Here is a 25,347-nt window from a genome sequence, read left to right as displayed (position 1 = left end):
CTCCTCCACAGTGACAGTCGCCGGGTGCTGCACTGTAGCATTATGTGCAGCACTTTGCTCCTGGCACAGTGAGGTAGCTGGCACTGCACACAGATTGGTTCCCAGGGGCAGTCCACACCTCTGGGACCCCCCCTGGAATGGCCACACCCCCTACCCGCAAAGCCATGCCCCTACCCAAAAGGACACGGCCCCTTTTACCGGTGCACGATGTCCCCGCACACACTACAGCCCTCCCCACACTGGGTGTCGCTGCTGGGAGGGACGCCACTGTATATATGTATACATAATGTCGAAGCTGGAAAATTGGCTGAGACAATATCAGTATAAAATTGAATCGCGGCGTCGCCATCTTGCGACTGGCCACAAGACGCCATCTTGGAAATGAAATCGCAAGATGCCATTTTGCGAATGGCCGCCCAAGCGCCATTTTAGATAAACTCGCATTTAAGTACATATGGCGATATTACTATTAAGCACCCTGCGATTGCATCTTTCCTCGTTTCCCATACACACAGTAATACTCACAATTGCGCTGTTAACTAGTCGCATATTAGCGAATGCATAAGACCCAGAATGAAAAACGCTGTTTAGTAGCTAAATGCGCACGCATCCGCACCAAGTTAACTAGCGCCCTTATATCAAACCCCGCATACTCACACATTACATATTCACATACAAGGTTTCATAAGCTTTAAGGTATAAGATTTAAGTTGTTCATTTAGTATAAATGCTATGAAATAAAGATTGTTTGGTAACTAAGGTTTTATACATGCTAAGTAAGCCGTGTTTGGTATTGTACTGATGCGTACTCTTTCCACAGTATTCCGGTGATATCGGTGGGGAGATCGCATCATGCATTCTCGAGTTATGGACCGCAGAGACTTCAAGCAACAAAATGTATATGATATAAATAACTGTTAGGATGTTGCATGTGGCGGGAATCTAGGGAACCTCAGTTGTCGGAGGCTGGGTTGTGTCTATTTGAATCAGCCTGTTAAAAGCTCTGTAACAGATGGATCCCCCTTGGGAACCAATAGCATCAGCAACAAATGTCTCTATTGTTTTGTCTATTCCTGGGGGGTATAAATATGTGTGCTCCAACACTGGGTTTTTAGTCTTCGTGCTGAATGCTGATAGACGAGGGGTTTCTTGCTGATGCCTAACATCTGGTCCGGAAGCGCTGCATATGTATACTGTACTTGGGTCTGTATATTTCCTTTGCGCCGAATTGTGTCTGGATCAATAGCGTGTAACTGACTGTACTTTTACTTGAATAATACTTGTGCTTTGGAACCACAGATTCCAGGTCTTAAGTCTTTATTTACTGTATGACTGCGTACGCAAATTAGCGTCATCTTTAGAAGGTATAGGCAGGATATTAGAAGGTATAGGCAGGATATTAGAAGGTATAGGAAGGAGTGTATAGAGGTTCTGATCCAGTATCGTTAGTTGTAGGCTCGTAGTGAAGTCACTTACCCGCTCACACGGTACATACGTCTATCGATATTTCAGCAAAGGGTGGAGAGGCCACATGCAGAGTTTACCTGCAACCGCTTTGTGCTGAAAGATCGCTATCAGTCTCTGTGTGAATCAAGACTAGAATCCAGGGACAAGAGAGGAAAAAGTTTGTTTTCCTCTGTTGATAGAACCTTATGTTTAAAGGGGTGCCGCAGTACTGAGTACGCGGCTGAGTCGCAGGTTTGCGCACAGCAAAGACACACTTTTGTGTACGCAGCTAAAGGTTGTCATACGGTTGTGTGGTAGTTGCATTATTGTGTATGCGACTGGTCGCACAATAGCGTATACGTACTTCCGGTTGTGCTGCCACGTGTTTAAATAAAGCCGTTGAGGTTTACATTTTTCAATTATTATCAATATCTGGGTTAACGTTTATATTTCTGCGCAGGAAAAAGTGTGTAACAGTGAGTGTTTGTTGGTAAGGGTAACTTGTTCCCTACAGTTAAAGGTACCGTATGAACTTTAAGGGCTAAGTGCTAGTCGCTCAGTAAGCAGCTTTACCGTTCTATACACAGTAGCAGATGTACATGTTGTCTTTGTTGTAGAGAGGTGCGTGGAAGTGGCCGACATACAAACTTCCATAGGTGTGGAAGTTGCCTTACTAAATCTTATCCGGGTGTGGAAGTTGCCTTTTTCAAATCTTATCCAGGTGTGTGGGCGCCGACGACTTAAATCGTCCACAGGTAAGTGAAAGTATCTTCATTGTCTTTCACCAGTTTAAATCTTCATTGAAAAGCGTAGGAATTTGTCTCAGAATGGGAGCCGCGCAAACAGTAGAGATGTTAGACAAGGATGTGCTGCTAATGGAGGCGCCGATTGGATCGGCTTGTCGTATTATGCATACTAAGTACGGTACTTATGCGATAAGGTATTGTGATGTATGGTTTAAAATGACGATGAAGAGTGTTAGACCGTTTCCCAGAATTGGTAGTTTTGATAAAAAAGTATTAGATAATGTCCAGGATCACATCAGTCTGATGTGCTCCCGAGAGAAAAAGGTTAAATATTATGAATGTTTAAAACTGTGGCAGCATGAAGGGGATGCGTGGCTTAAAAATGTGCAAACGACGCAAACTAGCGTCGCAAGCACATTGCCAGAGAATACATCCGCGACGCTAAATTGCAATATGGGCGAGCCGCAAAATAGCGCGCACGTGCGGCAAGGTAGCGTTATGTAGAGTATTGCCAGGAGTTCACGCTCACCTCCCCCACCTTATGTGGATGGAGGTGCAAGTACAGTTACCAAAAATACACATAAAAATGTAACAAGCAATTTGTACCCTCTCTTAAGCAACCATAAAGAAAATGTTTATGATGTGGATGATGAGCCTATTGTAATGTCTGCCATTTCCCATGCTGTGCAGATGATTGATGCTGTATCACCACAATCACGAGTGGTGCCGCCATCTCCATCGGTAACAGCAAGGGAAGTGTTAATGCCCTCTGCACCCGTAGAGGAAGTTGTTCATACCATACGTAGCTGCAGCAGACTAAACCCCCAGCCAGGTAACCAGGTCAAAGGTAACAGCGCTACCAGTCTGCATCCCATTTGGACAATAACCGTTCCAAATGGAAATGCAGATGCGAACGGTATAGTGTCCACGAGGGAAGTGGTAATGCATTGTCCTTGGACAAGAGCAGAACTAAATTCCATCATAAATGATTTCCCCGATCCCAAAAAGCCAAATGTCAAAGATTTTTGAGAAATTTGGGCAGTTCACATGAGCCCACTAATAAAGATTGGCGTGTGGTGTTAAGGGCCTGTCTACCACGCAATACCGACGTGACAAAATTTATCACGGATTGTGTATTGGATGGTGACGTTCCCTTAACCGACCAAGTAAACCAAGGTAACATTTCCTGCATTGTAACTCAATTGGGTATATATTTTCCAGTAGTAATTAACTGGAACAAAATTTTCACCATTAAGCAAAAGGAGAGTGAATCTGCAGAAGATTATTGTGACCGGGCACTGCAGGCTATAACCCAGTACACTGGGATAGAGGATATTAAAGATAGCACTCACCACAGGGGAATGATAGTCACGGTACTCGTGGACGGTCTAAAAGAGAATTTAAAGACACGGGTTCAGACCTCACAGCCTGGCTGGCGGGGACTCACAATAGATACCCTCATAGTATCCGCCATTGAACATGACAAAAACATCTCAAAAAAGAGAGAGACCCAGAGCGAAAAACTAATGGCTGTCAGTATCCAAGCTCTGGAGAGAATGACGGTAACATCACAGCCAACAGACACACTCGCACCTGCACACACACTTACACCTGAACAATTATATGTCCTCGCTAACCCTACGCAATGACAAACAGCTCTATTCCACTAACCCAATACAACCACAGGTCCCATACTCATATCCCCCACAATACCCTTACCCTCCCTATCCTTACCCATATTCACCACCTTTACCCCCTGCTCAAACCTCACAACAACACATATTACCCGATCCACGGACATGTTATAATTGTAAACAAACAGGACACTTAAGTAAACATTGTACAGTAAAAAGAGTAGGAACCCCAAATCAGGGAAGACCCGGATATCCCCATAAGGAATATGCACAGAGAACAACAAATGTTCAGCAGGCACCAGCTCCAATTGTGGCCGTAAATGCTTTATTGGAGAATGATAGCCAACGCTAGGGGTCAGGTCATAGTTGCCTACTTTTGAAAAATCATTTCAGGGAGATTGTGAAAGCAGCACCTATGAGTGCAGCTGTAAAGTGGGCGTGTACAGCTACATCTGAGGGGCGTGTCATAAAATTGACTTATATCCACGTGTAAAAGAGCCCCAAAGCAGTTAGTAAGATCTACTTGTTGAGGAAAACACACTGATACTTCTCAGAAAATGCATGTAGCCATAGAGATCATTGCGCCTTATATACAATGCAGGGAAATGATACTAATGATCCCATTTGAATGTATAGATCTCTGTTTTTTCTTTTATATAACAGTGTCATAATGGGGGTAAGGTGAAAATGAGGGAGATTGGTAGACTCTTCAGGGAGACAGGGAGATTGCTGCTATTTCAGGGAGTCTCCCTGACAATGAGGGAGAGTGGGCAAGTATGGGTCAGGTCATACCTGTAGTCTACAGATAGTCAGGTTAACTGGAAGTACTAGGGAAGAACCGGTCATGATGGTTGATGTACCGTAGCTGGTACTGAATATCCTTTTCTTGTAGACACAGGGGCGACCAGGTCAGTAATAAAAACTCCCATTAATTTATAGATGACCAACGAGACAGTACCAACAATGGGTGTAACAAGTAAAGTGGAACATTATCCTTTAACAAAGTCCACAGAGGTTACTATTGGGCCATTGCATACCAGACATTCTTTCCTTCTGGCCCTGATTCAGGGCCGGACGCTCTGACAGAGCACTCGCTCTGAATCAGGGCCGGTCTTTTTTTTTTTTTAAGAACGGCCTCCTGGCCGCTCGCATAGCTGTGGGTGACCACCCACAGCTATAGCGAGCGGCAAGGAAGATGGTCGTGATGGTCAAGACTATCACGACCATCGGGCTTGCGACGAGACCCTTGTGGTAGGTTCTCGTGGCTGCAAGCCCCAGAGAGATTTTGGCTCTAACAGAGTGGAAATCTCTCCCACTGACATCACTCATGATGGGAACGCCTCCGTTTGGGCAGCCACTCCCCTGGCCCGCCCACCAAAGGGGGCGAGCTGTCACTCAACATCGACTGCTCGCCCCCTTTGTTGCGAGACCTGGTGCGACGGAGTGCCCGTCACTATCCGGGTGTCACGCATGCGCACGACGGAGCTGGCTCCGTCGTGCACATGCGCACTGGCCCACCATCGACCCGGTTACGAGCGCACAGCGCTTGTGACCGGGTCTGAATCAGGCCCAGAGACACTGATTTGCTCAAATTGGAGGCCATACACAGACGGATGATCTGCACCGATCATAGGGCTGGTGAAAGTTTCAATGGCGCGACTGCTGGTGGCGTCTAAAGACACACAAAGCATGATTACAGTATCTGTAGACACTGTCAGTGAGTGTCTCAGCACTGTAGCTGCATTAGCATAAAGTCGAACTGCCTCCAACTAAGAATCAGGCCCTATGAGGAGGGAGTATCCCACCCCTCTTGATAGACACCACCCCCCATTAGGGCTGCTTCCATAAACTTCCCGGGCTGGTTTTCCATCCCAATCCACCCCTGGTGATGCCAGTAGGCGCGTAGCATACTACAGTGCCCAATTGGACACTGTGGCAAGATCACTCCCCACCTGTTTGAGAAGTGTAGCAGCTACCGCTCTATTGGTGAGTAAAAGTGAGGACGTAGTATTGGGTCATGATATGAATTGTCTACACTCCCCATGCTGTATCTGCTCTGTTGAACTCAGCTCAAACCAGACAAATGGGAACTAGCTCTAATTGCACCCGGAAACATTACTGTTAAACGTTGCAGCACGCTGAATCCAGCAACGTATTTACCATATGTACAACATGATGTACAAAGGGTGGAAGGAGAGGAGTTGCTGGCGGGAGGTGAGTTCAGCAGACATAATGATACGCACGATTGTATAACATATTTGAATCAGACCTTTACTGCTAGACCTGACATACATGACATACTTTTAGAGAATGTGGATGTGACCTTTTATACGGATGGGAGTTGTCATAGACAAACAGACACAGGTGAATTATGTACAGGTTATGCTGTTGTAAATGACACAGACATCATAGAAGCTAAGCCTCTTGGTCCTCCTCACTCAGCCCAGGTGGCAGAGTTAGTAGCACTAACTAGAGCATGTGAACTGGCAGCAGGCAAATCTGCTAACATTTACACTGAGGTATGCGTTTGGGGTGGTGCACGATTTTGGGGCTCTATGGCGTCTGAGAAATTTTATGACAGCAGCAGGCACACCAGTTGCACATTCCCGACACATAAAACAGCTTTTAGAAGCAATACAACTGCCCAAAGCGGTGGCAGTAATTAAATGTAAAGCCCATACATGTGAGGATGATCCGGTGTCACTGGGCAACAACAGAGCCGACGAAGCTGCAAAATGGGCAGCAGGGTTAAAAATGTTTTCTCCAACTGAAAAAATTATGTCTTTCCAAACAATTGATATGCTGAAATTAATTGAGATGCAAAATTTGTGTTCAATTCAGGAAAAATCCATTTGGAAGTCCAAGGGATGTGGGCAAGAGTCCTCCGGGCTCTGGAGGGACGGACAAGGTAAGCCAGTAGCCCCCAAGGCATATTACCCCAGCCTGGCTGAGGCAGCACACGGTCTGACTCATCTGGGTAAACAAGGTATGTGCAAGTTGGTGACGGCATACTGGTGCGCACCAGGTTTTTCTTCACAAGCAGAAAAGATAGCAATGTCCTATCTGACCTGCTTGAGAAAGAACATAGGGAAAGCGATCCCTACCAAACCATCCCACATTCCACCGACTGATGGACCTTTCCAGGTGATACAAATTGATTTCATCCAATTACCACCCTGCAGGAACCTTAAGTATGTATTAGTGTGCACAGACGTATTTTCTAACTGGGTTGTGGCCTACCCAGCGGCCACTAATACTGCTGCGTTTACTGCCAAGAAAATAGTTCAGGAATTTGTATGCAGGTACGGTATCCCTAAAATCATCGAGAGTGATAGGGGTACTCATTTCACAGGTGATGTTTTTCAAAATATGTGTAAGCTGATGGGTATTAATAGCCGACTTCATACCCCCTACCGACCGCAAGCAAGTGCCAAGGTAGAGAGGATGAATGGGACTATTAAAAATAAGTTAAGTAAAATCATGGCAGAGACTGGACTAGGATGGCCAGAAGCGTTACCTTTGGTCCTACATAGCATAAGGACCACTCCTAGACCTCCTCTGAATCTGTCCCCATTTGAAATACTGTTCAGTAGACAACCTCATTTGATTATAAGTCCACAGGAAGACCTGAAGGGCAACAACGAGGTAACTGTAAAGTATCTTATATCAATGAGTAAGCAGTTAAAGCAACAGCAGCAGAAACTGAAATTGTTGTCCCATGATATGCCTGAAACTAACTGTCATGATGTTGAACCAGGAGAATATGTAATGATCAGAAATTTCTTGCGTTCAGGTTGTTTGACTGATCGGTGGGAAGGTCCGTACCATGTGCTGCTGACGAGTACTACATCTTTGAAGGTGGCCAAGAGAGATACCTGGGTCCATTCCACTCACTGCAAAAAGGTCAATCAACCGGTGGAGAAACAAGTCGGAGACAAGGCTGATAGTGTGGACCTGTCGCTCACAAGCTTGTTCCGGGAGGATTGAAAAGGTTGTAGTGAGATACCTGAACTAAAAGAAACTTGCAGGTTTTGTTGTGACAATGGACGGGCCTGCTGTGTTCATTTTCATATTCTCTTTTAGAATGTTCACCATCTTGGTCAGTTCGGGGATATCCAGTTTCTGTGATGGGAGACCGATCGAGGAAATGGGAGCTGATGGCAGTGCTGATGGAGTGGAGTCAGGAGGAGTGCAATGCCAATCAGGGTAGTGTCTGACCAATCTTAGTACTGTTATTGTTAAAAGGGCTGTCATTCCGGATACTCGGGGACGGTGTGGAGGTTTATCGTCTGAAGATTCCTGTATTTGTGAGCTATGTGGGTCCCTAGTTGATGAGAACTGTATCCAAAAGTGCCAACCTAAATATTACCCGTACTGGGGTGGGTATCCTTTAGAGGATTATCATAGCATGGTAGGCAAAGTGTTAAATCAAACTGATTGCTGGGTTTGTTCACATGTGCCACAGGGACAGCATAATGTAGGGTTGGTGCCATTTCCACTGAATATCACGGAAATTTTAGAATTACAGAAAGGGAAAACATTGGATGGAAAATTTCTCTCATCCAAACCACCTCATTTCAAACTCTATCAATTCCAAGTAGATAGATCACTTTTGTGTTTAAACATAACCAACCCCAATAAACCCGGGAGTTGGGAAATGACGGGGAATAATCAGACGATGACCTTCTCACAAAGCGCTGATAATGAGTCCATAAACCATGATCTGTTACGCTCAATTAAATCTGGTGGGAAACATTTTAGGTATAGGTATACATTGAGTTCCACCAAAGAAATTATTGGTAAGGTGCCAAATGGTTATTGTGCTAAAATAATACAGCCAGAAACTTGCATGTACCAGATGGAAGACCCAGAAATAGGATTGTTTGCAAGGGAAATGTGCTTAATGATAATGATGCATACCATTCCTTATGTTCTCCTTGATAATGTATATTTCATATGTGGAAGAAAAGCGTATAAATGGCTCTCCCCGAGTTCTGAAGGTTTGTGTTACCTGGGAAGAGTAGTCCCAGAAAATATGATCCTCACACATGTTGAAATGCTTGGTATACATAAAAACACACCATCACCATATCTTCACACACAATATGAACACAGAGGCAAAAGAAATATGGTACCTGGTGACGTGCATAAAGCCACTCAGTTAATCAGTGAGACAACTGGCTTTCAAGTTTTGGTCGCACTGGATCCCACCAGGATTGCACGGGGTACATTAAATTTTAGGTATATTCAGAAACTTGCTAAATTGATAGATAATATCACCAAGATGTGCTGTGCTGTGTGCTGGTCTGCACTGGGAGATTGCTCACGGCTGCTAGGTAGCAGCCACAATAGTCTCCTATGCCTGCGGGTGGGGTGATCAAGCTGATCGCGCCCCCCACTGGTTATGCGCTGGGCTGAGGGGGCTCACAGCGTTCCCCTCGCCAGCGCGCAGCGCCTCTTCACAGTGCTGCAAAACGTTTCTTTTTTTCCCCCTAAGGGGGTGTGGCCACGCCTCCCGTGATTAGGCCATGCCCCCTTTTTACCTGGGCCCGCCGCAGCTCTTGGCAGGCCTGATGACACTAATGGTGCATACACATGGTCAGATTGCTGATTTGCTGAACGATTTGAACGATTTCATCAATGATTGAACGATTGAACGATTTCTGACAGTATTAAAATAAATGAAATCGTCAAAATCTGACTGCAAACACATCAGATGTCATAGAGCATTATCTGACATGCGGGAACGCACATTGTTCGTCGATGCATGCTCTACATTTCAAAGATATGAACGATTGAACGATTTTTACAGGGGTGTATCTAGGGATCCGAGCGCCCCTGGCAAGGTAATGGACTGGTGCCCCCCTCCCACCATAATTTCAGGAAGTGCCCCCAGTAGTAGTCCCCCCTATGCAGTGCCCCCAGTAGTAGTCCCCTCTATGCAGTGCCCCCAGTAGTAGTCCACCCTATGCAGTGCCCCCAGTAGTAGTCCCCTCTATGCAGTGCCCCCAGTAGTCACCCTATGCAGTGCCCCCAGTAGTAGTCCCCTCTATGCAGTGCCCCAAGTAGTAGTCCACCCTATGCAGTGCCCCCAGTAGTAGTCCCCTGTATGCAGTGCCCCCAGTAGTAGTCCACCCTATGCAGTGCCCCCAGTAGTAGTCCCCTCTATGCAGTGCCCCCAGTAGTAGTCCACCCTATGCAGTGCCCCCAGTAGCAGTCCCGTCTATGCAGTGCCCTCAGTAGTAGTCCCCTCTATGCAGTGCCCCCAGTAGTACACCCTATGCAGTGCCCCCAGTAGTAGTCCCCTCTATGCAGTGCCCCCAGTAGTAGTCCACCCTATGCAGTGCCCCCAGTAGTAGTCCCCTCTATGCAGTGCTCCCAGTGGTAGTCCACCCTATGCAGTGCTCCCAATAGTAGTCCCCTCTATGCAGTGCCCCCAGTAGTAGTCCACCCTATGCAGTGCCCCCGTAGTAGTCCACCCTATTCAGTGCCCCCAGTAGTAGTCCCCCTTATGCATTGCCTCCAGTAGTCCCCCTATACAGTGCTCCCAGTAGTAGTTCCCCTATACAGTGCCCCCAGTAGTAGTCCCCTCTATACAGTGCCCCCAGTAGTAGTCCCCCCTATACAGTGCCCCCATAACGTGCCCCCAGTAGCAGCCCCCACAATACAGTGCCCCCAGTAGCAGCCGTCCCCCCCCAACGTGCCCCCAGTAGTGGCCCTCACAATACAGTGCCCCAGTAGTGTCCATCCCCCCCATAACGTGCCCCCAGTAGCGGCACCTCCCTATACAGTGCCACCTAGTAGCCACACTCCCCTCCCCCCTGTGCCAGAAAAAAAAAACACACAGAAAAAAAAAGCAGCTTACCTGATCCCCGCTCCTGCCGACGACCGCCGCTGTCCATTCATCCTGGCCCGTTCTCGCTCTGCACTATGGGATGGGAGAAATGTCATGACGTCTCTCCCATCACCCGCTGGCTGCTATAACAACGGCTGTGTTTTTGTATCTGTGTAGGGCATACCACTCTCACTGTGGTCTGCCCTACACTTGGAGCCCAGGGGACTAGCGAGGGTAGTTCAAGCCCCTGGGGTTGTCCACCCATTGGCTGCTGGTGGCACTGCCGGACGGCGCCTCCCCTTTGGCCGGGGTGCCCCTGGCGAGTGCCATCCTGGCCAATTGGTAGATATGCCTCTGGATTTTTACAATCGTTATCGTTCATATCTGATAAGAAATCTGACCGTGTGTATGCACCATTAGGAATCTACTGTATTTATTAAGGCTAAATCCATGCGGAAATGACTGCTCAGCATGATTTAAGTACCAGGGCAATTTAAGAAAAACCCAAGGTAAACACATGCTGCAGATTACTATACCATTAGTCTCAAAGATTCTGGGTAATTTTATGAAGCACTGAAAAGCTGAATTTTTTTCTCAGCTTTTCTTAGACTCACTCGCTCAGTGATTCCCAAACTCCTCAAGGCACCCTAACAGTCCAGCTTTTAAGGATATCCATGCTTGACCACAGGTGACTTAATTAGTTCCTCAGTCAATATGATTAAACCAACTATATATGCTCAACCATGGATATCTCTAAAACATGAACTGTTAAGGTGCCTTGAGGACCGCGTTTGGGAACCTCTGCATTCGCCATTAAATGCCAGAGGTTTTCTCCAACTAACATAACTTCAAACATCCTGATCCATCACCCACCCTGTGTCTCCATTTAGATGGCAAGTCCTTGTAAGACCTTTCCTTTAAGAGTGCTGCCTCACAGGCTTACAAGTCCTATACAACTGCAATCTGGGTATTTGCGTGTATGCCTAACTGTGCACATCTCTGAGAGTGGCCCTATCCATACTCTTGTTTAAATACCCACCATCATTACCAGTGCACACGTGTACCAGCCCTATACCTGCTGCATGAGATCTGTCAGACATCAGATGGATGTACTGCGTACAACTTGGCATAGGGCATGATTCAGAGATGGACGTAAATGCAGCTGCTTGCGAAAATTTGAAAATGTCGCAGCTGCCTGATTAGTATTGAGACAACCTATGGCGGCATCGCAGATCCAAATGACTGAGAACAAAGACGCTGCATTGGTCCCAGATTAGTTGATAATCGTCCTTCTGAGTAACCCAAACCTAACCATAGCCTAAACCTAACCCTCCCTCAAGTGCCTAAACCTAATCCTAGCCTAACCCTAACTCTCCCCCAATGCCTAACTGTCACCAACCGCAGCCTAACCCTTACCCTGTGGCAAGTGGCTAACCCTAATCCTAGTCTAACCCTAACTCTCCCCCAGTGCCTAACTGTCTCCAACTGCAGCCTAACCCTTACCCTGCAGCAAGTGGCTAACCCTAATCTTAGCCTAACCCTAACTCTCCCCCAGTGCCTAACTGTCTCCTACCACAGCCTAACCCTTACCCTGCGGCAAGTGGCTAACCCTAATCCTAGCCTAACCCTAACTCTCCCCCAGTGTCTAACTGTCTCCTACCGCAACCTTACCCTTACCCTGTGGCAAGTGGCTAACCCTAATCCTAGCCTAACCCTAACTCTCCCCCAGTGCCTAACTGTCTCCTACTGCAGCCTAACCCTTACCCTGCAGCAAGTGGCTAACCCTAATCCTAGCCTAACCCTAACTCTCCCCCAGTGCCTAACTGTCTCCTACCGCAGCCTAACCCTTACCCTGTGGCAAGTGGCTAACCCTAATCCTAGCCTAACCCTAACTCTCCCCCAGTGCCTAACTGTCTCCTACCGCAGCCTAACCCTTACCCTGCTGCAAGTGGCTAACCCTAATCTTAGCCTAACCCTAACTCTCCCCCAGTGTCTAACTGTCTCCTACCGCAACCTTACCCTGTGGCAAGTGGCTAACCCTAATCCTAGCCTAACCCTAACTCTCCCCCAGTGCCTAACTGTCTCCTACCGCAGCCTAACCCTTAACCTGTGGCAAGTGGCTAACCCTAATCCTAGCCTAACCCTAACTCTCCCCCAGTGCCTAACTGTCCCCTACCGCAGCCTAACCCTTACCCTGTGGCAAGTGGCTAACCCTAATCCTAGCCTAACCCTAACTCTCCCCCAGGGACTAACTGTCCCCTACCGCAGCCTAACCCTTACCCTGCGGAAAGTGACTAACCCTAATCCTAGCCTAACCCTAACTCTCCCCCAGTGCCTAACTGTCTCCTACCGCAGCCTAACCCTTACCCTGTGGCAAGTGGCTAACCCTAATCCTAGCCTAACCCTAACTCTCCCCCAGTGCCTAACTGTCCCCTACCGCAGCCTAACCCTTACCCTGCGGCAAGTGGCTAACCCTAATCCTAGGCTAACCCTAAAACTCCCCCAGGGACTAACTGTCCCCTACCGCAGCCTAACCCTTACCCTGCGGAAAGTGGCTAACCCTAATCCTAGCCTAACCCTAACTCTCCCCCAGTGCCTAACTGTCCCCTACTGCAGCCTAACCCTTACCCTGCGGAAAGTGGCTAACCATAATCTTCACTCTAACTCTAACCTTTAAAATGTTGAAAAAAACAAGTGTCGACTATTTGTCCGTGTCGATCTTTTGCATTGTCGACCATTTGTCAGTCGACCTTTTGTACCTATCATCCTTTTGTCACTGTCGACCTATCTATCGACAATCTGGTGTCGACCTATTGAATGTCTATCTAGAGACACTGTCGATCTGTAATCCGGATACCTTACCCCACTTGGATGCCAGGCTCTTCTATGTGGTGCTCTCTTGTACTAAATGAAATTAAAACTTTACACTATTGCAATAAGCGCTAGCAGCATATTCCTAGTAGAAAATTGAAACTCATACTATCAAATTACCAAACCATTACGCTGATTATCAAAGCACGCAGAGAATCGCAAACAAGAGTACATTCACCGACTGCTTTCCTCCCATCCGCCGCATGGTGGCGCCAGTAAGCCTGGTCTGGGACACATATTGTTGTTAAAGAACCACTAGCGGGAGGAAGCAGCGTGCAGCTGGCATCTATATCAGAGCTGCACTTACTGCACCCCTACCCAGCGGCTGATCAGCTCTACCCTCTCCTCTCACCATGCTGCTGGCACATCCTAGGACACGCTGTATGAAACACTGAGGAGTTGATTCTTCCTTCTGGACCTGGGGCTGGGTTCCTGGCTTCTTACTCTCACATCTCCAGGAGATAGGGAATGCTATCTCCACCTCTGCGTCAATGTTTCACTGGAACAAGTGGAAGAAAAGGATGGGGGCTAATACTTCCTCCAAAAGGCCAGTGTTTGATGAGAAGGAGGATGGTGAGTACCAGGAGTGGGGTATTATTGCATATACTGTATGGCCCCCCTACTCATAGACTGGTGGTGGACAGTGTCACCTGGACAGTGGGGGTACAGTGGGGTATTTGTCAAGTTGCTTGAGTTTGGGTACCAGAATGCATGCACTCTTATCTGTGTCACATCACTGCTCTGTGTGTGCAGCTCTGAACTGTGGCTGCATTATTTATTCAGCAACTATAAAATGATGGATCTAGTGTTTCTACTGTACAGTAGTTAAGTGATTTGCCCATAGACCTCAGGAAGTTGGGTGATATCTGTTACCAGATAGCTGTGGAGCCGCTGAGGTCCTACCTGTGTACACTGCACCTTCTGTGTTAGTTGTGTTGTCCTCCCCCTTCTCATGTTTCATGTCAGAGATGTTGTAGTCAAACTTCACGTTTAGGAGACCAGTCGTACTGTATAGTACAAAATGTATGAACAGATCGTGTTCAGTTTTAAGTCCATCAAAGGCTGCAATTCAAATGTTTTTCACGCCCCCGCTGGGCGTCTATAGGATTGGGCGCCCGATGAATCAATTCAATTGTTGCTCCGTTCGGACGTCCTAAATCTGCGGGGTGACAGATTTCTTCTCGCAGCCTTCTGAGGTGCGAGAGGAAACGTGTGGAAAGTCTGTGTTTTTGGGCACCAAAACGGTGGTTTGGCCACACAAACGGCTGTTTGGGCGCCCTAACCACTTCCTTTTTAGACGCGTTAAATACTAATGGGTGCCCGAACGGAGAAACAATAGAGTTGCTCCGTCGGGCGCCTATTTGTATAGATGCCCAGCCGGGAGCGCAGGGCAACACAGGCGGTGTAATGGTTAGCATCACTACCAAACAGCACTGGGGTCGTGGGTTCAATTCCCACTACAGCTCTACCTGTGTGGAGTTTGTATATTCTCCCTGTGCTTACGTGGGTTTCCTCCGGGTACTCCTGGTTTCCTCCCACACTCCAAAAATATACTGGTAGGTTAATTGGCTCCCAACAAAATATAAACCAAGTGTGTAAATATGTGCATGTACATGTGATAGGGAATATAGAGTGTAAGCTCCACTGGGGCAGGGACTGATGTGAATGGACAAATATTCTCTGTAAAGCGCTGCGGAATATGTGTGCGCTATATAAATAACTGGTAATAAATAAACATTTAAATCGCTCCCAAAGACCCTACGCCCTCATTCTAGTTGTTCTAGTGATCTTTAACGTGTTAGATGCCACAAGATGTGGTTTATATTATATTGTTAGCATTTTGCTTGCTAGCACACATCATGCCCTCTCAGGGGGGATTTAATCCAAAGCAATGTGCCGCTGGATATGGCGGCGATGTCCGGCTGCTCACCTATGGGCCATCTACTGTAGTGATGCGATATCACAAGTGCCCGCCCTCCGCGCCTCTGTGGGATGCGAGGGAAACCTGCAATGCCAGCGGCCGCAACGTTCCATTCCGGAACGGCCACATCGTGTCCATCGCGTAGAATTGAATTCCCGCCTTAATGCACATCCCCCCAGCACAGTGCCAGGTAATACACCTTCAGCTATTTCCCAAACTTTCACTCTAGTTTTGGAGCTGTGATCTATTGCACTTGAATGACACATAACCTCATCTTCCCTCCACCATACTGCATTCGACCACGTACTATACTTAATAAGACAAAGAGTACGAAGCTAAACTACTTATTAATTAAGATGGAAAGACCGATAATTAAAAATAAATCATGCTGGGAGTTTGCTGTCTGAAGGAATCCGTTGCAGTAGCCCTGATGCCTTCAATAAATGATATGATGTTTATTTGTAACACCGTGAGCATAAGAGGCGCGATAATTAATGCCAAGTGTGCAGCGGTTTTCACTTAGCAGTCTCAGGCTCTCTACAGACGCTCCTATTAGCTTCAATGTGTCTGTAATGGGCTTGTGCGGGTCATCGTGGTGTGCCCAAAGCTTCGTATCCCAGTGTGCACTGCATGGAATATCTCTCGTGTATTGCTGCGGCTGGAGGGAGCACTTAATGCCTTAATGGCTAATTGGATTAGTCATGTATATGTCTAAGTGCACTTTACGTAGTTAGAAAAAAATGCAGCGCGGCAAACAGCGTGCCTGCGCCTCCTCCCTTATCGTGGTCATTAAATATCATCTGGCGTGCACATGAGCGGATCTACTGTTGGATATTAGTTTTGGTTATGTGTTTTTTCGAGCCACCGTTAAACTTTGACAGTCAGGAAGGGGTTTTGTGATCACTAGCAGGGACCAATCTCTCTTAAGCGGCTGTTTGAAAGAAGAAAACTCTAACGTGTTCCTGTTACTGACACACAGGAGATGCCGCAAGAGCTCATGGGAAGGCAGCCGATCCCCTTATAGGGAACTAGTGGCTAGCGGCATCATTACGGCCCAGAGTAGGTTGCGTTTCGGGGATGTCACATCCCTGGTGAAGATCTAGGTTGCCTTGTCGTGAATATGCTATATAGTTTCATTTATATTGGAGCATGATACAGAGTTAAATGAAAGTTAATTGTAATCGCACCCGCAGTGCATGCACAAAACTAAGGCCCTCATTCAGAGCCGCTCGTTAGCGGCAGTACGCTCGTTCCGAGCGATGTTTGCACATCTGCGCATGCGTACGCTTTTTAGTACGCATGCGCGAACCAGTCAGTGCGGCCGAAAATCGTTTGTACGCTATATAGCAAGTGCCTGCTATTTTGAGTGACAGAATGAGGCGTATGTGGGTGGTAACAGGGGAAGGTGCTTGAAAATGGGGAGTGGAGATCCGAACGCAGGCGTGCTTAAAGGTCAAAACGGGCGTTTTATGGGTGTGTATATTTAAAACAGCAGCGTCAATGACCACGTCACTGGGTTATTTTAGAGCCAGAACTGCTCGCAAATTTGTGGTAGCAAACACCAACCACAAGAATAGCGAGCAGTTCATACGCTGGTCGATGTACTCGATTAATCTAATAAATAGCGGACATGACGTATGGTGCGAGCGGCCAGGGGGCGTTTTTAACAAATAAACGAGCGTATGTTTTGCTCGTTCGTTCAGACTTAGAGGTGTGAACAGACTGCAATGTGCGTATGGATCATTTGAATAGCCACCCCTTGTTTTTAAACGAACGACCGCAAATAGCGAACGGCTCTGAATGAGGGCCTAAATGTGTATATTGGATCGTATGCAATGTACACATCTCGGGTGTACGGCTTCTGACCGTAACCTTGGTTTAATAGCGGATATCTTCGTTAATATGCACTTACAACAGCCCTATCTGTAGTGTAATAATCACACCTGAAAACAGACGTAATTACATTCCCAGACAGGTCTGCACAGCCTGCAATACCCCTTTCACACTACAAGCAATAACCCGGGTTACTATATATATATATATATATATATATATATATATATATATATATATATATAGTTTATATCACATAGTTTATATGACATATATTTTCCGTACATGATTAGTATGTTGCAGCATCGTTGGTGTGATGGTCATCATAATGTCACGTTTTATGTAAATATGTATGTCCCTTTTGTAGTTATGTTATATAGCAAGCACCAGTATGGCAGAGTATACAGCATTATGGGCCTTATTCTGAGTCAGACGCAGCGGCGATGTTGGACGCAATGGAGTGGTATTTGTTGTCTGAGTTGCACCACGCATACATACTGGAGTGTTGCGGAAAGTGGTTGGGTACAGAGACGCTGAATCGCTCACATTGGAGGCCGTACTTATTTGGATGATCTGCCCCTAGCATAGGGCTGGTGCAAGTTTCGATGGCGCGGCTGATGTTGGCGTCTAAAGAACGACTGCAGCGTCTGTAGACAGACAGTGGGTGTCTTATGCTGGCCACATACATAGCGATATTTTACCCCATCTGGCCGATTCCGACACATTGGAACGACAGATCGTGTAAAATATGGCCGAATTGAGAGTAAAAAGCGAGTCCCCACTCACTATCACGATGCGATGCGTGTCCCCGCTGGTCGCACATCGCATCGTCAGATCTGCCGTGCAGTAGGGCAGATCTGACAATCTAGGAGAGTTTGAAGGGAAATGGTACACATCGGCTCATCGTGTACAGATCACTATGTGTGTGGGCAGCTTCAGTCCTTGCACATTCAGATGCACAATGTACACCAGGGAAGGGCTTAGTCGGCATTAAGTCTATGTAATATAGTATTGATTGTTTATATTCACCCCTATTGCATCTCACACCATTGAGTGTTCAATTATGCATTGTAAAATGGAATACATATGCTCTTTTTGAAGTATAAATGACCCCCTTTTTTCCAGTTGAGCCACGGATGATTTATATGTATTGTAAAAATACAGATGATCTTGACATTTATCTTCATGAATTGTTTATTGCTTTTTCTTTAATCAGGGTACTTTGCTGCAATTTATTATTTTTAACAGCATTATTAAAAGTTATGTTTTAAACTCTATGGTACAAAAAAAACATAAAGAATAAAAAATAATCATATAAGACAAAGGAATCGGCCTCCTTTTATCTACTTCCTTGTAGTAAACTCCACATCTTAGGTATTAGCATTAAGCCGCAGACGCAACTGCATCAAAAGACACAAGGACAGCCACTATGGGAGGGAGTATCCCGCTCCCCTCAACAGTCCCCGCCCCTCAGCAGACCCTCACCCATTAGGGCTGCTAAAGATTGTCCATATATGCGGATCAGGGGCGTTTCTAGAGAGGAGGGGGCCCGTGTGCAGTCTCCGACACGGACCCCCTCCTCTCTGTCCGGCAGCGCACTGAGCTGTGCGCGGCCAGCGCCGGAGTTATAGACTCTGGGCACTAGAGTGCGCCCAGAGTCTATAAAGTATGCGCAGGTCACCGGGAAAATGGCCGCAGTGGCCATTTTCCCTGTACTGCGCATGCACAAACAACGGGAAAATGGCCGTGGCAGCCATTTTCCAGTCGTTTTTACAGCACCGGGCCGACGTGGGACTCCGGAGGGGTAAGTAAAACTATGGGTGTAGGGTGTGCGGTGCGGGGCCCCCCTGGACCCAGGGGCTCATGTGCCCGCACACCCTGCACCCATTATAGATACGCCCCTGATGCGGATGTTTAACTGTTTATGGATTGCAACTTTTTTGGAATGTTGATTTATGCTTACCCTGTGTATTAAAACTGTGCTTCACCATATGCATGATTTTCCCATTATTTTTGGGTATTAACCCGGGGACGTGTGAGAAACTCATCCTTGATACTATAAAAGGACGCCTGGGAAGAACTTTGTGAGAAGTCTGCTGATGTAATGTATTACTAGCGCTGGAAAGGAGGTTTCAATTTCTTGTGTGTAGCTTTGATTTGGTGAAGGTGTGAGGATACTTTCGTTTGAAACCACCTACCTGCAGCTTGTTTGTTTGTGCACTTATCCACCTATCACTTTTCCTGTATAACATTTGGTAAGTGCATACACACTTACTAATCACCTGCCCAGCAGAGCCATTTGAATATGCCCGCCCACTTGTGACATCACATTGAATGGCTGCTGCAACCGACATGTCGCACGTTCGTCGGGTCGGCCGTGCTGACAGCCAGATTAAACTTCATATCTGCTAGACATATCGTCATCAGCTGTGCTGCAGGGCCGATCAAATATGTGTGTGAACTACATCATTCACAGACATATCGCTGTATTTATATATAATCAGTAAATTGGAGTTGTGCACCTGTGATCTGTCTGTTTCTGTGCCTGCAATAATAGTCTAGCACTTCCCATTTTATATATTCAGGGTGTGCAGTCCAGGACACCATCTTATATCGGGTATACACACCTGCCAAGGCGCCATCGATAAATTGTTTATCGCTTAAATGAATGATATATCGTTCTGGTGTGTACTCAGCATAACCTGTCCTAACGTCAGTGGACTCCGCAATTGATTCGATTTAATCTGGTCTGGCTGCTGTGAATGCATTCCTGTTAGAAGTACAGCTGAGGGATGGTCTATCAGTTGTAATTAGCTTGTTTGAGCTTACTAACTTTATATCTAATAGCACAGCAGTGCAGGACAATGATTACATTACCAGCTATTATTTGTGGATGAATGCAATTTACTGTAGTTTATTTTATGTTATTTCTGTTTATCAATATTATATTTGGATATTTTATATTTATAGTATATGTATGTTTATTATATGTAATTATTGGATTTTTCTTGCTATGAGAATATGTGATTACTAAAAGTTCAATATCATACACCGCTCCCTATATATTTTTTTTGTTCCCTTATCAGTCCCACGGTGTTTAAATTTCACGCAGACTTTGGGGGGAATTCAATTAGAGGCAAAATCGCCCAATGTCGTTGGCGAAATCGGCCTTCAGATCACCCGATTTCGTGGGTGATATCGGCTGCGATCAGCCGATCTGACGGAAATTTCGCCAACGACGGCGAAAAAAGTCCGTTTTTCGCCTAAAACCTGGAAAAAACATTTCTCCGGCCTAGGGCAGGCGAAAAATGTTTTAAAAGTCCCTATTTTTGGGTAAAAATGTGGGGATTTCTTTCAGAACCCTTTGGACAGCCCCCCTAATGATAGCTTAGCAAAAAAATTTTTTTGAAAGTTACATACTTTGGTGAAAAACTACTGCTGAAATTTTTTTTTTTTTCCGTGAAAAATGCGTTTAACATATTGGGTCTGATATTTCGGAGGGTCATAAGGATGCACCAAGTGTTTTAAACATCGCATGTGGCTGGCGCAGGCATTTTTTTAATACCAATAAAATAACACCTGCGCCAGTCACGTGCGATATTTAAAACACTTGACGCATCCTTACGGCATTCCAAACTATCAGACCCTATGCATTAAACAAATTTTTCATAAATTATCGCCGGTAATTGAATCCGGCCATTTTTGATGGCGATTGCGGAATGGTATTATTTTATATATATTTTTTTTATTCTGGATACTTTTCTTTTCTCCATGTTGGAAAATGAACGGACAGAACCATAATGACCCTTCTCATTCATTCCTGAGAATCCGAGGTCACATGGTTCACTCCAGTAGATGAGTTTATAGTCCTGTGACCAATGTTATAAGGACAACTTGCATGGATCTCGTTGTTACGTGTTCAGGCCAAATGATCAGTTGTCCCTTTGCAGTTCATTTATTTATTGATCTGTTTCACCAATATGTCGGGATTAGATTTAATAATAATAATAATAGTTATATAGTAACGCCAGATGCAATCATCTCATGCCTTGAGATGAGATGTACTTGGTATCCCGGCACACAGAATGCCGGCTCTTAGAATCCCGGCACCGAAATCCCAACAGGAGCCAGAATCCTGGCGGCTATGATCTCGATGGTTAATATTAGGGTTAGGCACTGGGGGGGATTAGGCTGCGGGAGGGGACGTTAGGGTTAGGCTGCGGGAGGGGAGGGTTAGGGGTAGGGTTAGGGGAAGGGTTCAATTACTTACCTGCATGCGTCAGGATTCCCAACCTTCGGGATTCCGACACCGAGATTCTGACTGTCGGGATTGCCCCTTTTTTCTATATTAACTCTAAGGGGTATAGTTACTAAAGTGCAGGTTTTTAGAAGTGGAGATGTTGCCCATAGCAACCAATCAGATTCTAGCCATTCTAAGCTATTCTAGCTTCCAGAAGGTGCTACATAAATAATAAGTAGAATCTGATTGGTTGCTATGGGCAACATCTCCACTTCTATAAACCCACACTTTAGTAAATAAACCACTAGTAGAGAATGTAAATTAACAGTAATGTAACCTTATAACCTTAACTATACCCAATGGATGTCTGCAAATTAATAAATAACTGATGGACTATATAAAAGGTCTTTAGTGGCTGCTTAGAATAACCTAAAACCAGTATCATCAGCATATACTGTAGTCCTGGTTTTTCAATCATTGGACCCAGTCAAACCCCAATTGAGTCATCAGGCCTTATCTGTACTCCCAGGGTTGCAATTGTTTTTTTGTATAAAGGGGTGGTGGGAGACACCACTGGTGAGTTCCACGCTGGAGAGGGAACAGGACCATTAGCGACAATACATAGGGATGTTTCTGAGTGACACATAAGCGTCTATTGGCGATCGCCCGTCTGCGAGTTTATGCAGATGCCGCTACAAATACCTTCCCTTGTGTACATCAGTGCGCCCGAATGTGCAAGGACCAAAGGTCATCGTGTAATCCGGTGCAGACACCAGGGACCGGCATCACTGCACTTTAGAAGAAATATGAACAAGTTTATTGAAATATCCAAATAATAGTACAAATTTTAAAAGGTACTTATCATTGAGCCCATCACTATAATAGGCCCAATATTCCTTTGTTCCATAGCAATACTAATCATCTCATGGCATAAGTGCCTGACATCAGCCGTTTCGGTGCTACAGCAGCACCTTCCTCAAACCAAACATGCCCAAACCAGGCTCAGATCACTGTTGGGGTTGAGTCCCGGCTCCAGTCTGCTGTAAGTTCGGAACTCAGATTTAAAAACCTAATTTTAGGTTTTGGATTGCATGTAAACGGGTCCAACTTACATGGTTTTAGCTGCTTTTATCAGTTTTAAAGAAATCCAAAACCTAATCCAAACCACAACACTTGAGGGTGTTTTGCTAAAACCATAACATTTAAGGGTGGTTATGGGGGTCTGTGCACATCATATATTATATGTGAATGGTTTATTTTCCTACACATCTTGTGTAAGTCAACCACAATTTGATATATTCTTATTATATTTTGACTTATTTATGTGACTGTGGAAACAATGTTGCACTTGGCTGTATCAATTTGAGAATCAGTCACTGCTATTTTCAAATTGTCGACATTATAAACATATCACAGTGGGGTTTAGCCTGCTCTTAGGGTAACATGCATAGTATTGCTGACATTCACGTCGACACACGTAATCACATTATGTCAGTGTCGACATTGTGGATAACTCGTATACCACACCTGTCCAAAGGTTTAACCCTTGCAGTGTTATCCGTGTTGCATCTAATGTGGTTTAATATTCAGTGAATGAAAACAAATAGCTTATTTTGTAAGACTGTGGATGTGAAGGAATATACATATATGCATTTATTTCCTGGATCGCCTGTTTCAGCAATGTGTGTGTACTGTAATCCCTAAATACATAATCTGTGCTCGTAGCATCTTTAACCTGCCTCATATATATAGCGTATGGCTGTGACCTGCTGTGTTAGGTGCTCTAATAGTGGTGTGTAACCTCACTGATGTAGGACTAATGAGAGAGATAGGGATGAGCATGTTGACTTCATAGTGTCAGATGTGACTTCAGTTCTCTGTAGCATCAATATTTATTTTCTTTTCCGTCTGGCAGACTTTGCAGCAAACACACAACTATATGTACAACGAGGACAGGTGCTGCTGAATTGGGAAGGGAGGATGGGGGGGGGGCACAGGTTAGCTTTGCACCATCTCTGCTAGTGACTTCTCTATAAACCATAATAAGATGATTATTTATAATCCAGCAACATCTAGCGTAGAGAACATCTAAGCATGCACATGTGTATACTGTATATATGCAGCGCCTGCAGATTACCCTCTTGTCATCTCCTGCTAGCTGTCAGGGAATGGGCGCGCAGCTCGCCTTACGTTTGCATGGACGCTATTTTGAATGTGAACGGTATCATTTCCTACACAAAATGTGAGATAATATTAACAATAAAATCGAAAGCGCTGAAAGTCTTTATCTAGTGGTTTAAAAGTAACACTGACATTGTTTAAATACCTAAAGCAGAAACCCCATATAGAAAGGTAAGGGCCTGATACAGGGGTGGACACGGTGCCCATGATTGCGTAGTTGGGTGTATCGGTGGTATCGATGGTCTGCGCATGCATATGAGTCGCAGTGCGCATGCGACTAGTTCCATTTTTGTTGTCACTCCTAGTGAGGATTTATACACAAAGAAATTGCCGGGCAGGGACCATTTTTGGCCAGAAACTGAGTGTCTCAGCCTGCTACTGCGATCCCGTACACATGCCTGCAACTGCGATCCCGTACACATGCCTGCAACTGCGATTCCGTACACATGCCTGCAACTGCGATCCCGTACACATGCCTGCAACTGCGATCCCGTACATATGCCTGCAACTGCAATCCTGTACACATGCCTGCAACTGCGATCCCGTACACATGCCTGCAACTGCGATCCCGTACACATGCCTGCAACTGTGATCCCGTACGCAGTAAAAATGGCTCCGGCATTTCAGTTTCGGCAGCTATTCTGAGTAAACATAGGGTTACTCAGAGCTCTGACAATCGACTGATCTGCGACCAAGCTGCGTCTTTGTATGCAGTCATTTGGATTTGCAAAGCAAACGGGGCGGAGGGAGTATCAATGCAAATACTTTTGCATTTTTTTGCATATCCGCTGCATACAAATTTGCAGTGGCCTTCCTCCCCGCTATGTCACCCGGTGCGGGGAGGGATGCTGTGTCGCTGAAAAGGGGGCGTGGCCTCACGAACAGGGGGCATGGCCAGGCAGAAGGGGCATGGCCTCGCGCCCCGAACCCCCCCGTGGTCCCGTGCTTATTAGTGGTGGGGGGTGCCGGAGGTGTGGACTGCTCTGTGTGCAGTGCCGGCCGGCTCCCTCACAGTGTCAGGAGCCGAGTGCTGCACTTAGTGCTACAGTGCAGCACCCGGCTCCTGTCACTGAGGGGGAGTCTGCACCTTGGTGTCACCCCTCGGCGGGTTACACCCGGGTGCGGCCCGCACCCCCTTTGTGACGCCACTGAGTAGCGGTGCATTAGCGTACATCTCTGAATCAGGCCCTAAGTACATTTTAAGCATGGATTTGATAGTCATTGTTATCAGCTAGTTCTTTTTCCATGCCACTCTGGAAGGCTGATGGCAGAGGGGATGAAGTAGGAGGAGGATGTTACAGTGTACTCCCACTCCTGCCTCCAAGATTTTGCACGTGCTGCTCCCCATCAGACTCTGCACCTCTCTACAATCCTTCAAACGAGATCTCAAGACCCACTACTTCATCAAAGCCTTCCAGCTCTCATCCTAACTTTCTGCTACATACTCCTTCCTCCCTGCCTACCTCATCTGTGTCACACCTGTTTGTCTGCTCCTCCCCTTGAGAATGTAAGCTCTTACAAGCAGGGCCCTCTACCCTCTTGTGCTTCTTGTTACTTTACTTTCATCTACTTCTTACTCCCCACTAGGGCACCTAACACTTGGTTGCTTCTGCTCTGCTGCTTATTTAGGTGTTAGGGGC

The 25,347-nt window shown here is 46.1% G+C and overlaps 1 protein-coding gene across 1 annotated transcript in view; it reads left to right on the top strand.

The window, feature by feature from the left end:
• The first annotated feature begins 13,817 nt into the window (after nucleotides 1-13,817).
• Nucleotides 13,818-25,347, top strand: part of STK32C (serine/threonine kinase 32C) — a 402,887-nt gene continuing 391,357 nt past the window's right edge. Inside the window, exon 1 of the mRNA XM_088476951.1 lies at nucleotides 13,818-14,105. Coding sequence (XP_088333077.1) covers nucleotides 14,024-14,105 — 82 coding nt within the window. The 5' untranslated portion in view covers nucleotides 13,818-14,023. The remainder of the gene's footprint in view (nucleotides 14,106-25,347) is intronic.

The sequence above is a fragment of the Taudactylus pleione genome, unplaced genomic scaffold, assembly GCF_031769625.1.
Source record: "Taudactylus pleione unplaced genomic scaffold, aTauple2 ptg000198l, whole genome shotgun sequence".
In the NCBI taxonomy this organism is placed as follows: domain Eukaryota; kingdom Metazoa; phylum Chordata; class Amphibia; order Anura; family Myobatrachidae; genus Taudactylus; species Taudactylus pleione.
This window is presented reverse-complemented; position numbering and strand designations above follow the sequence as displayed.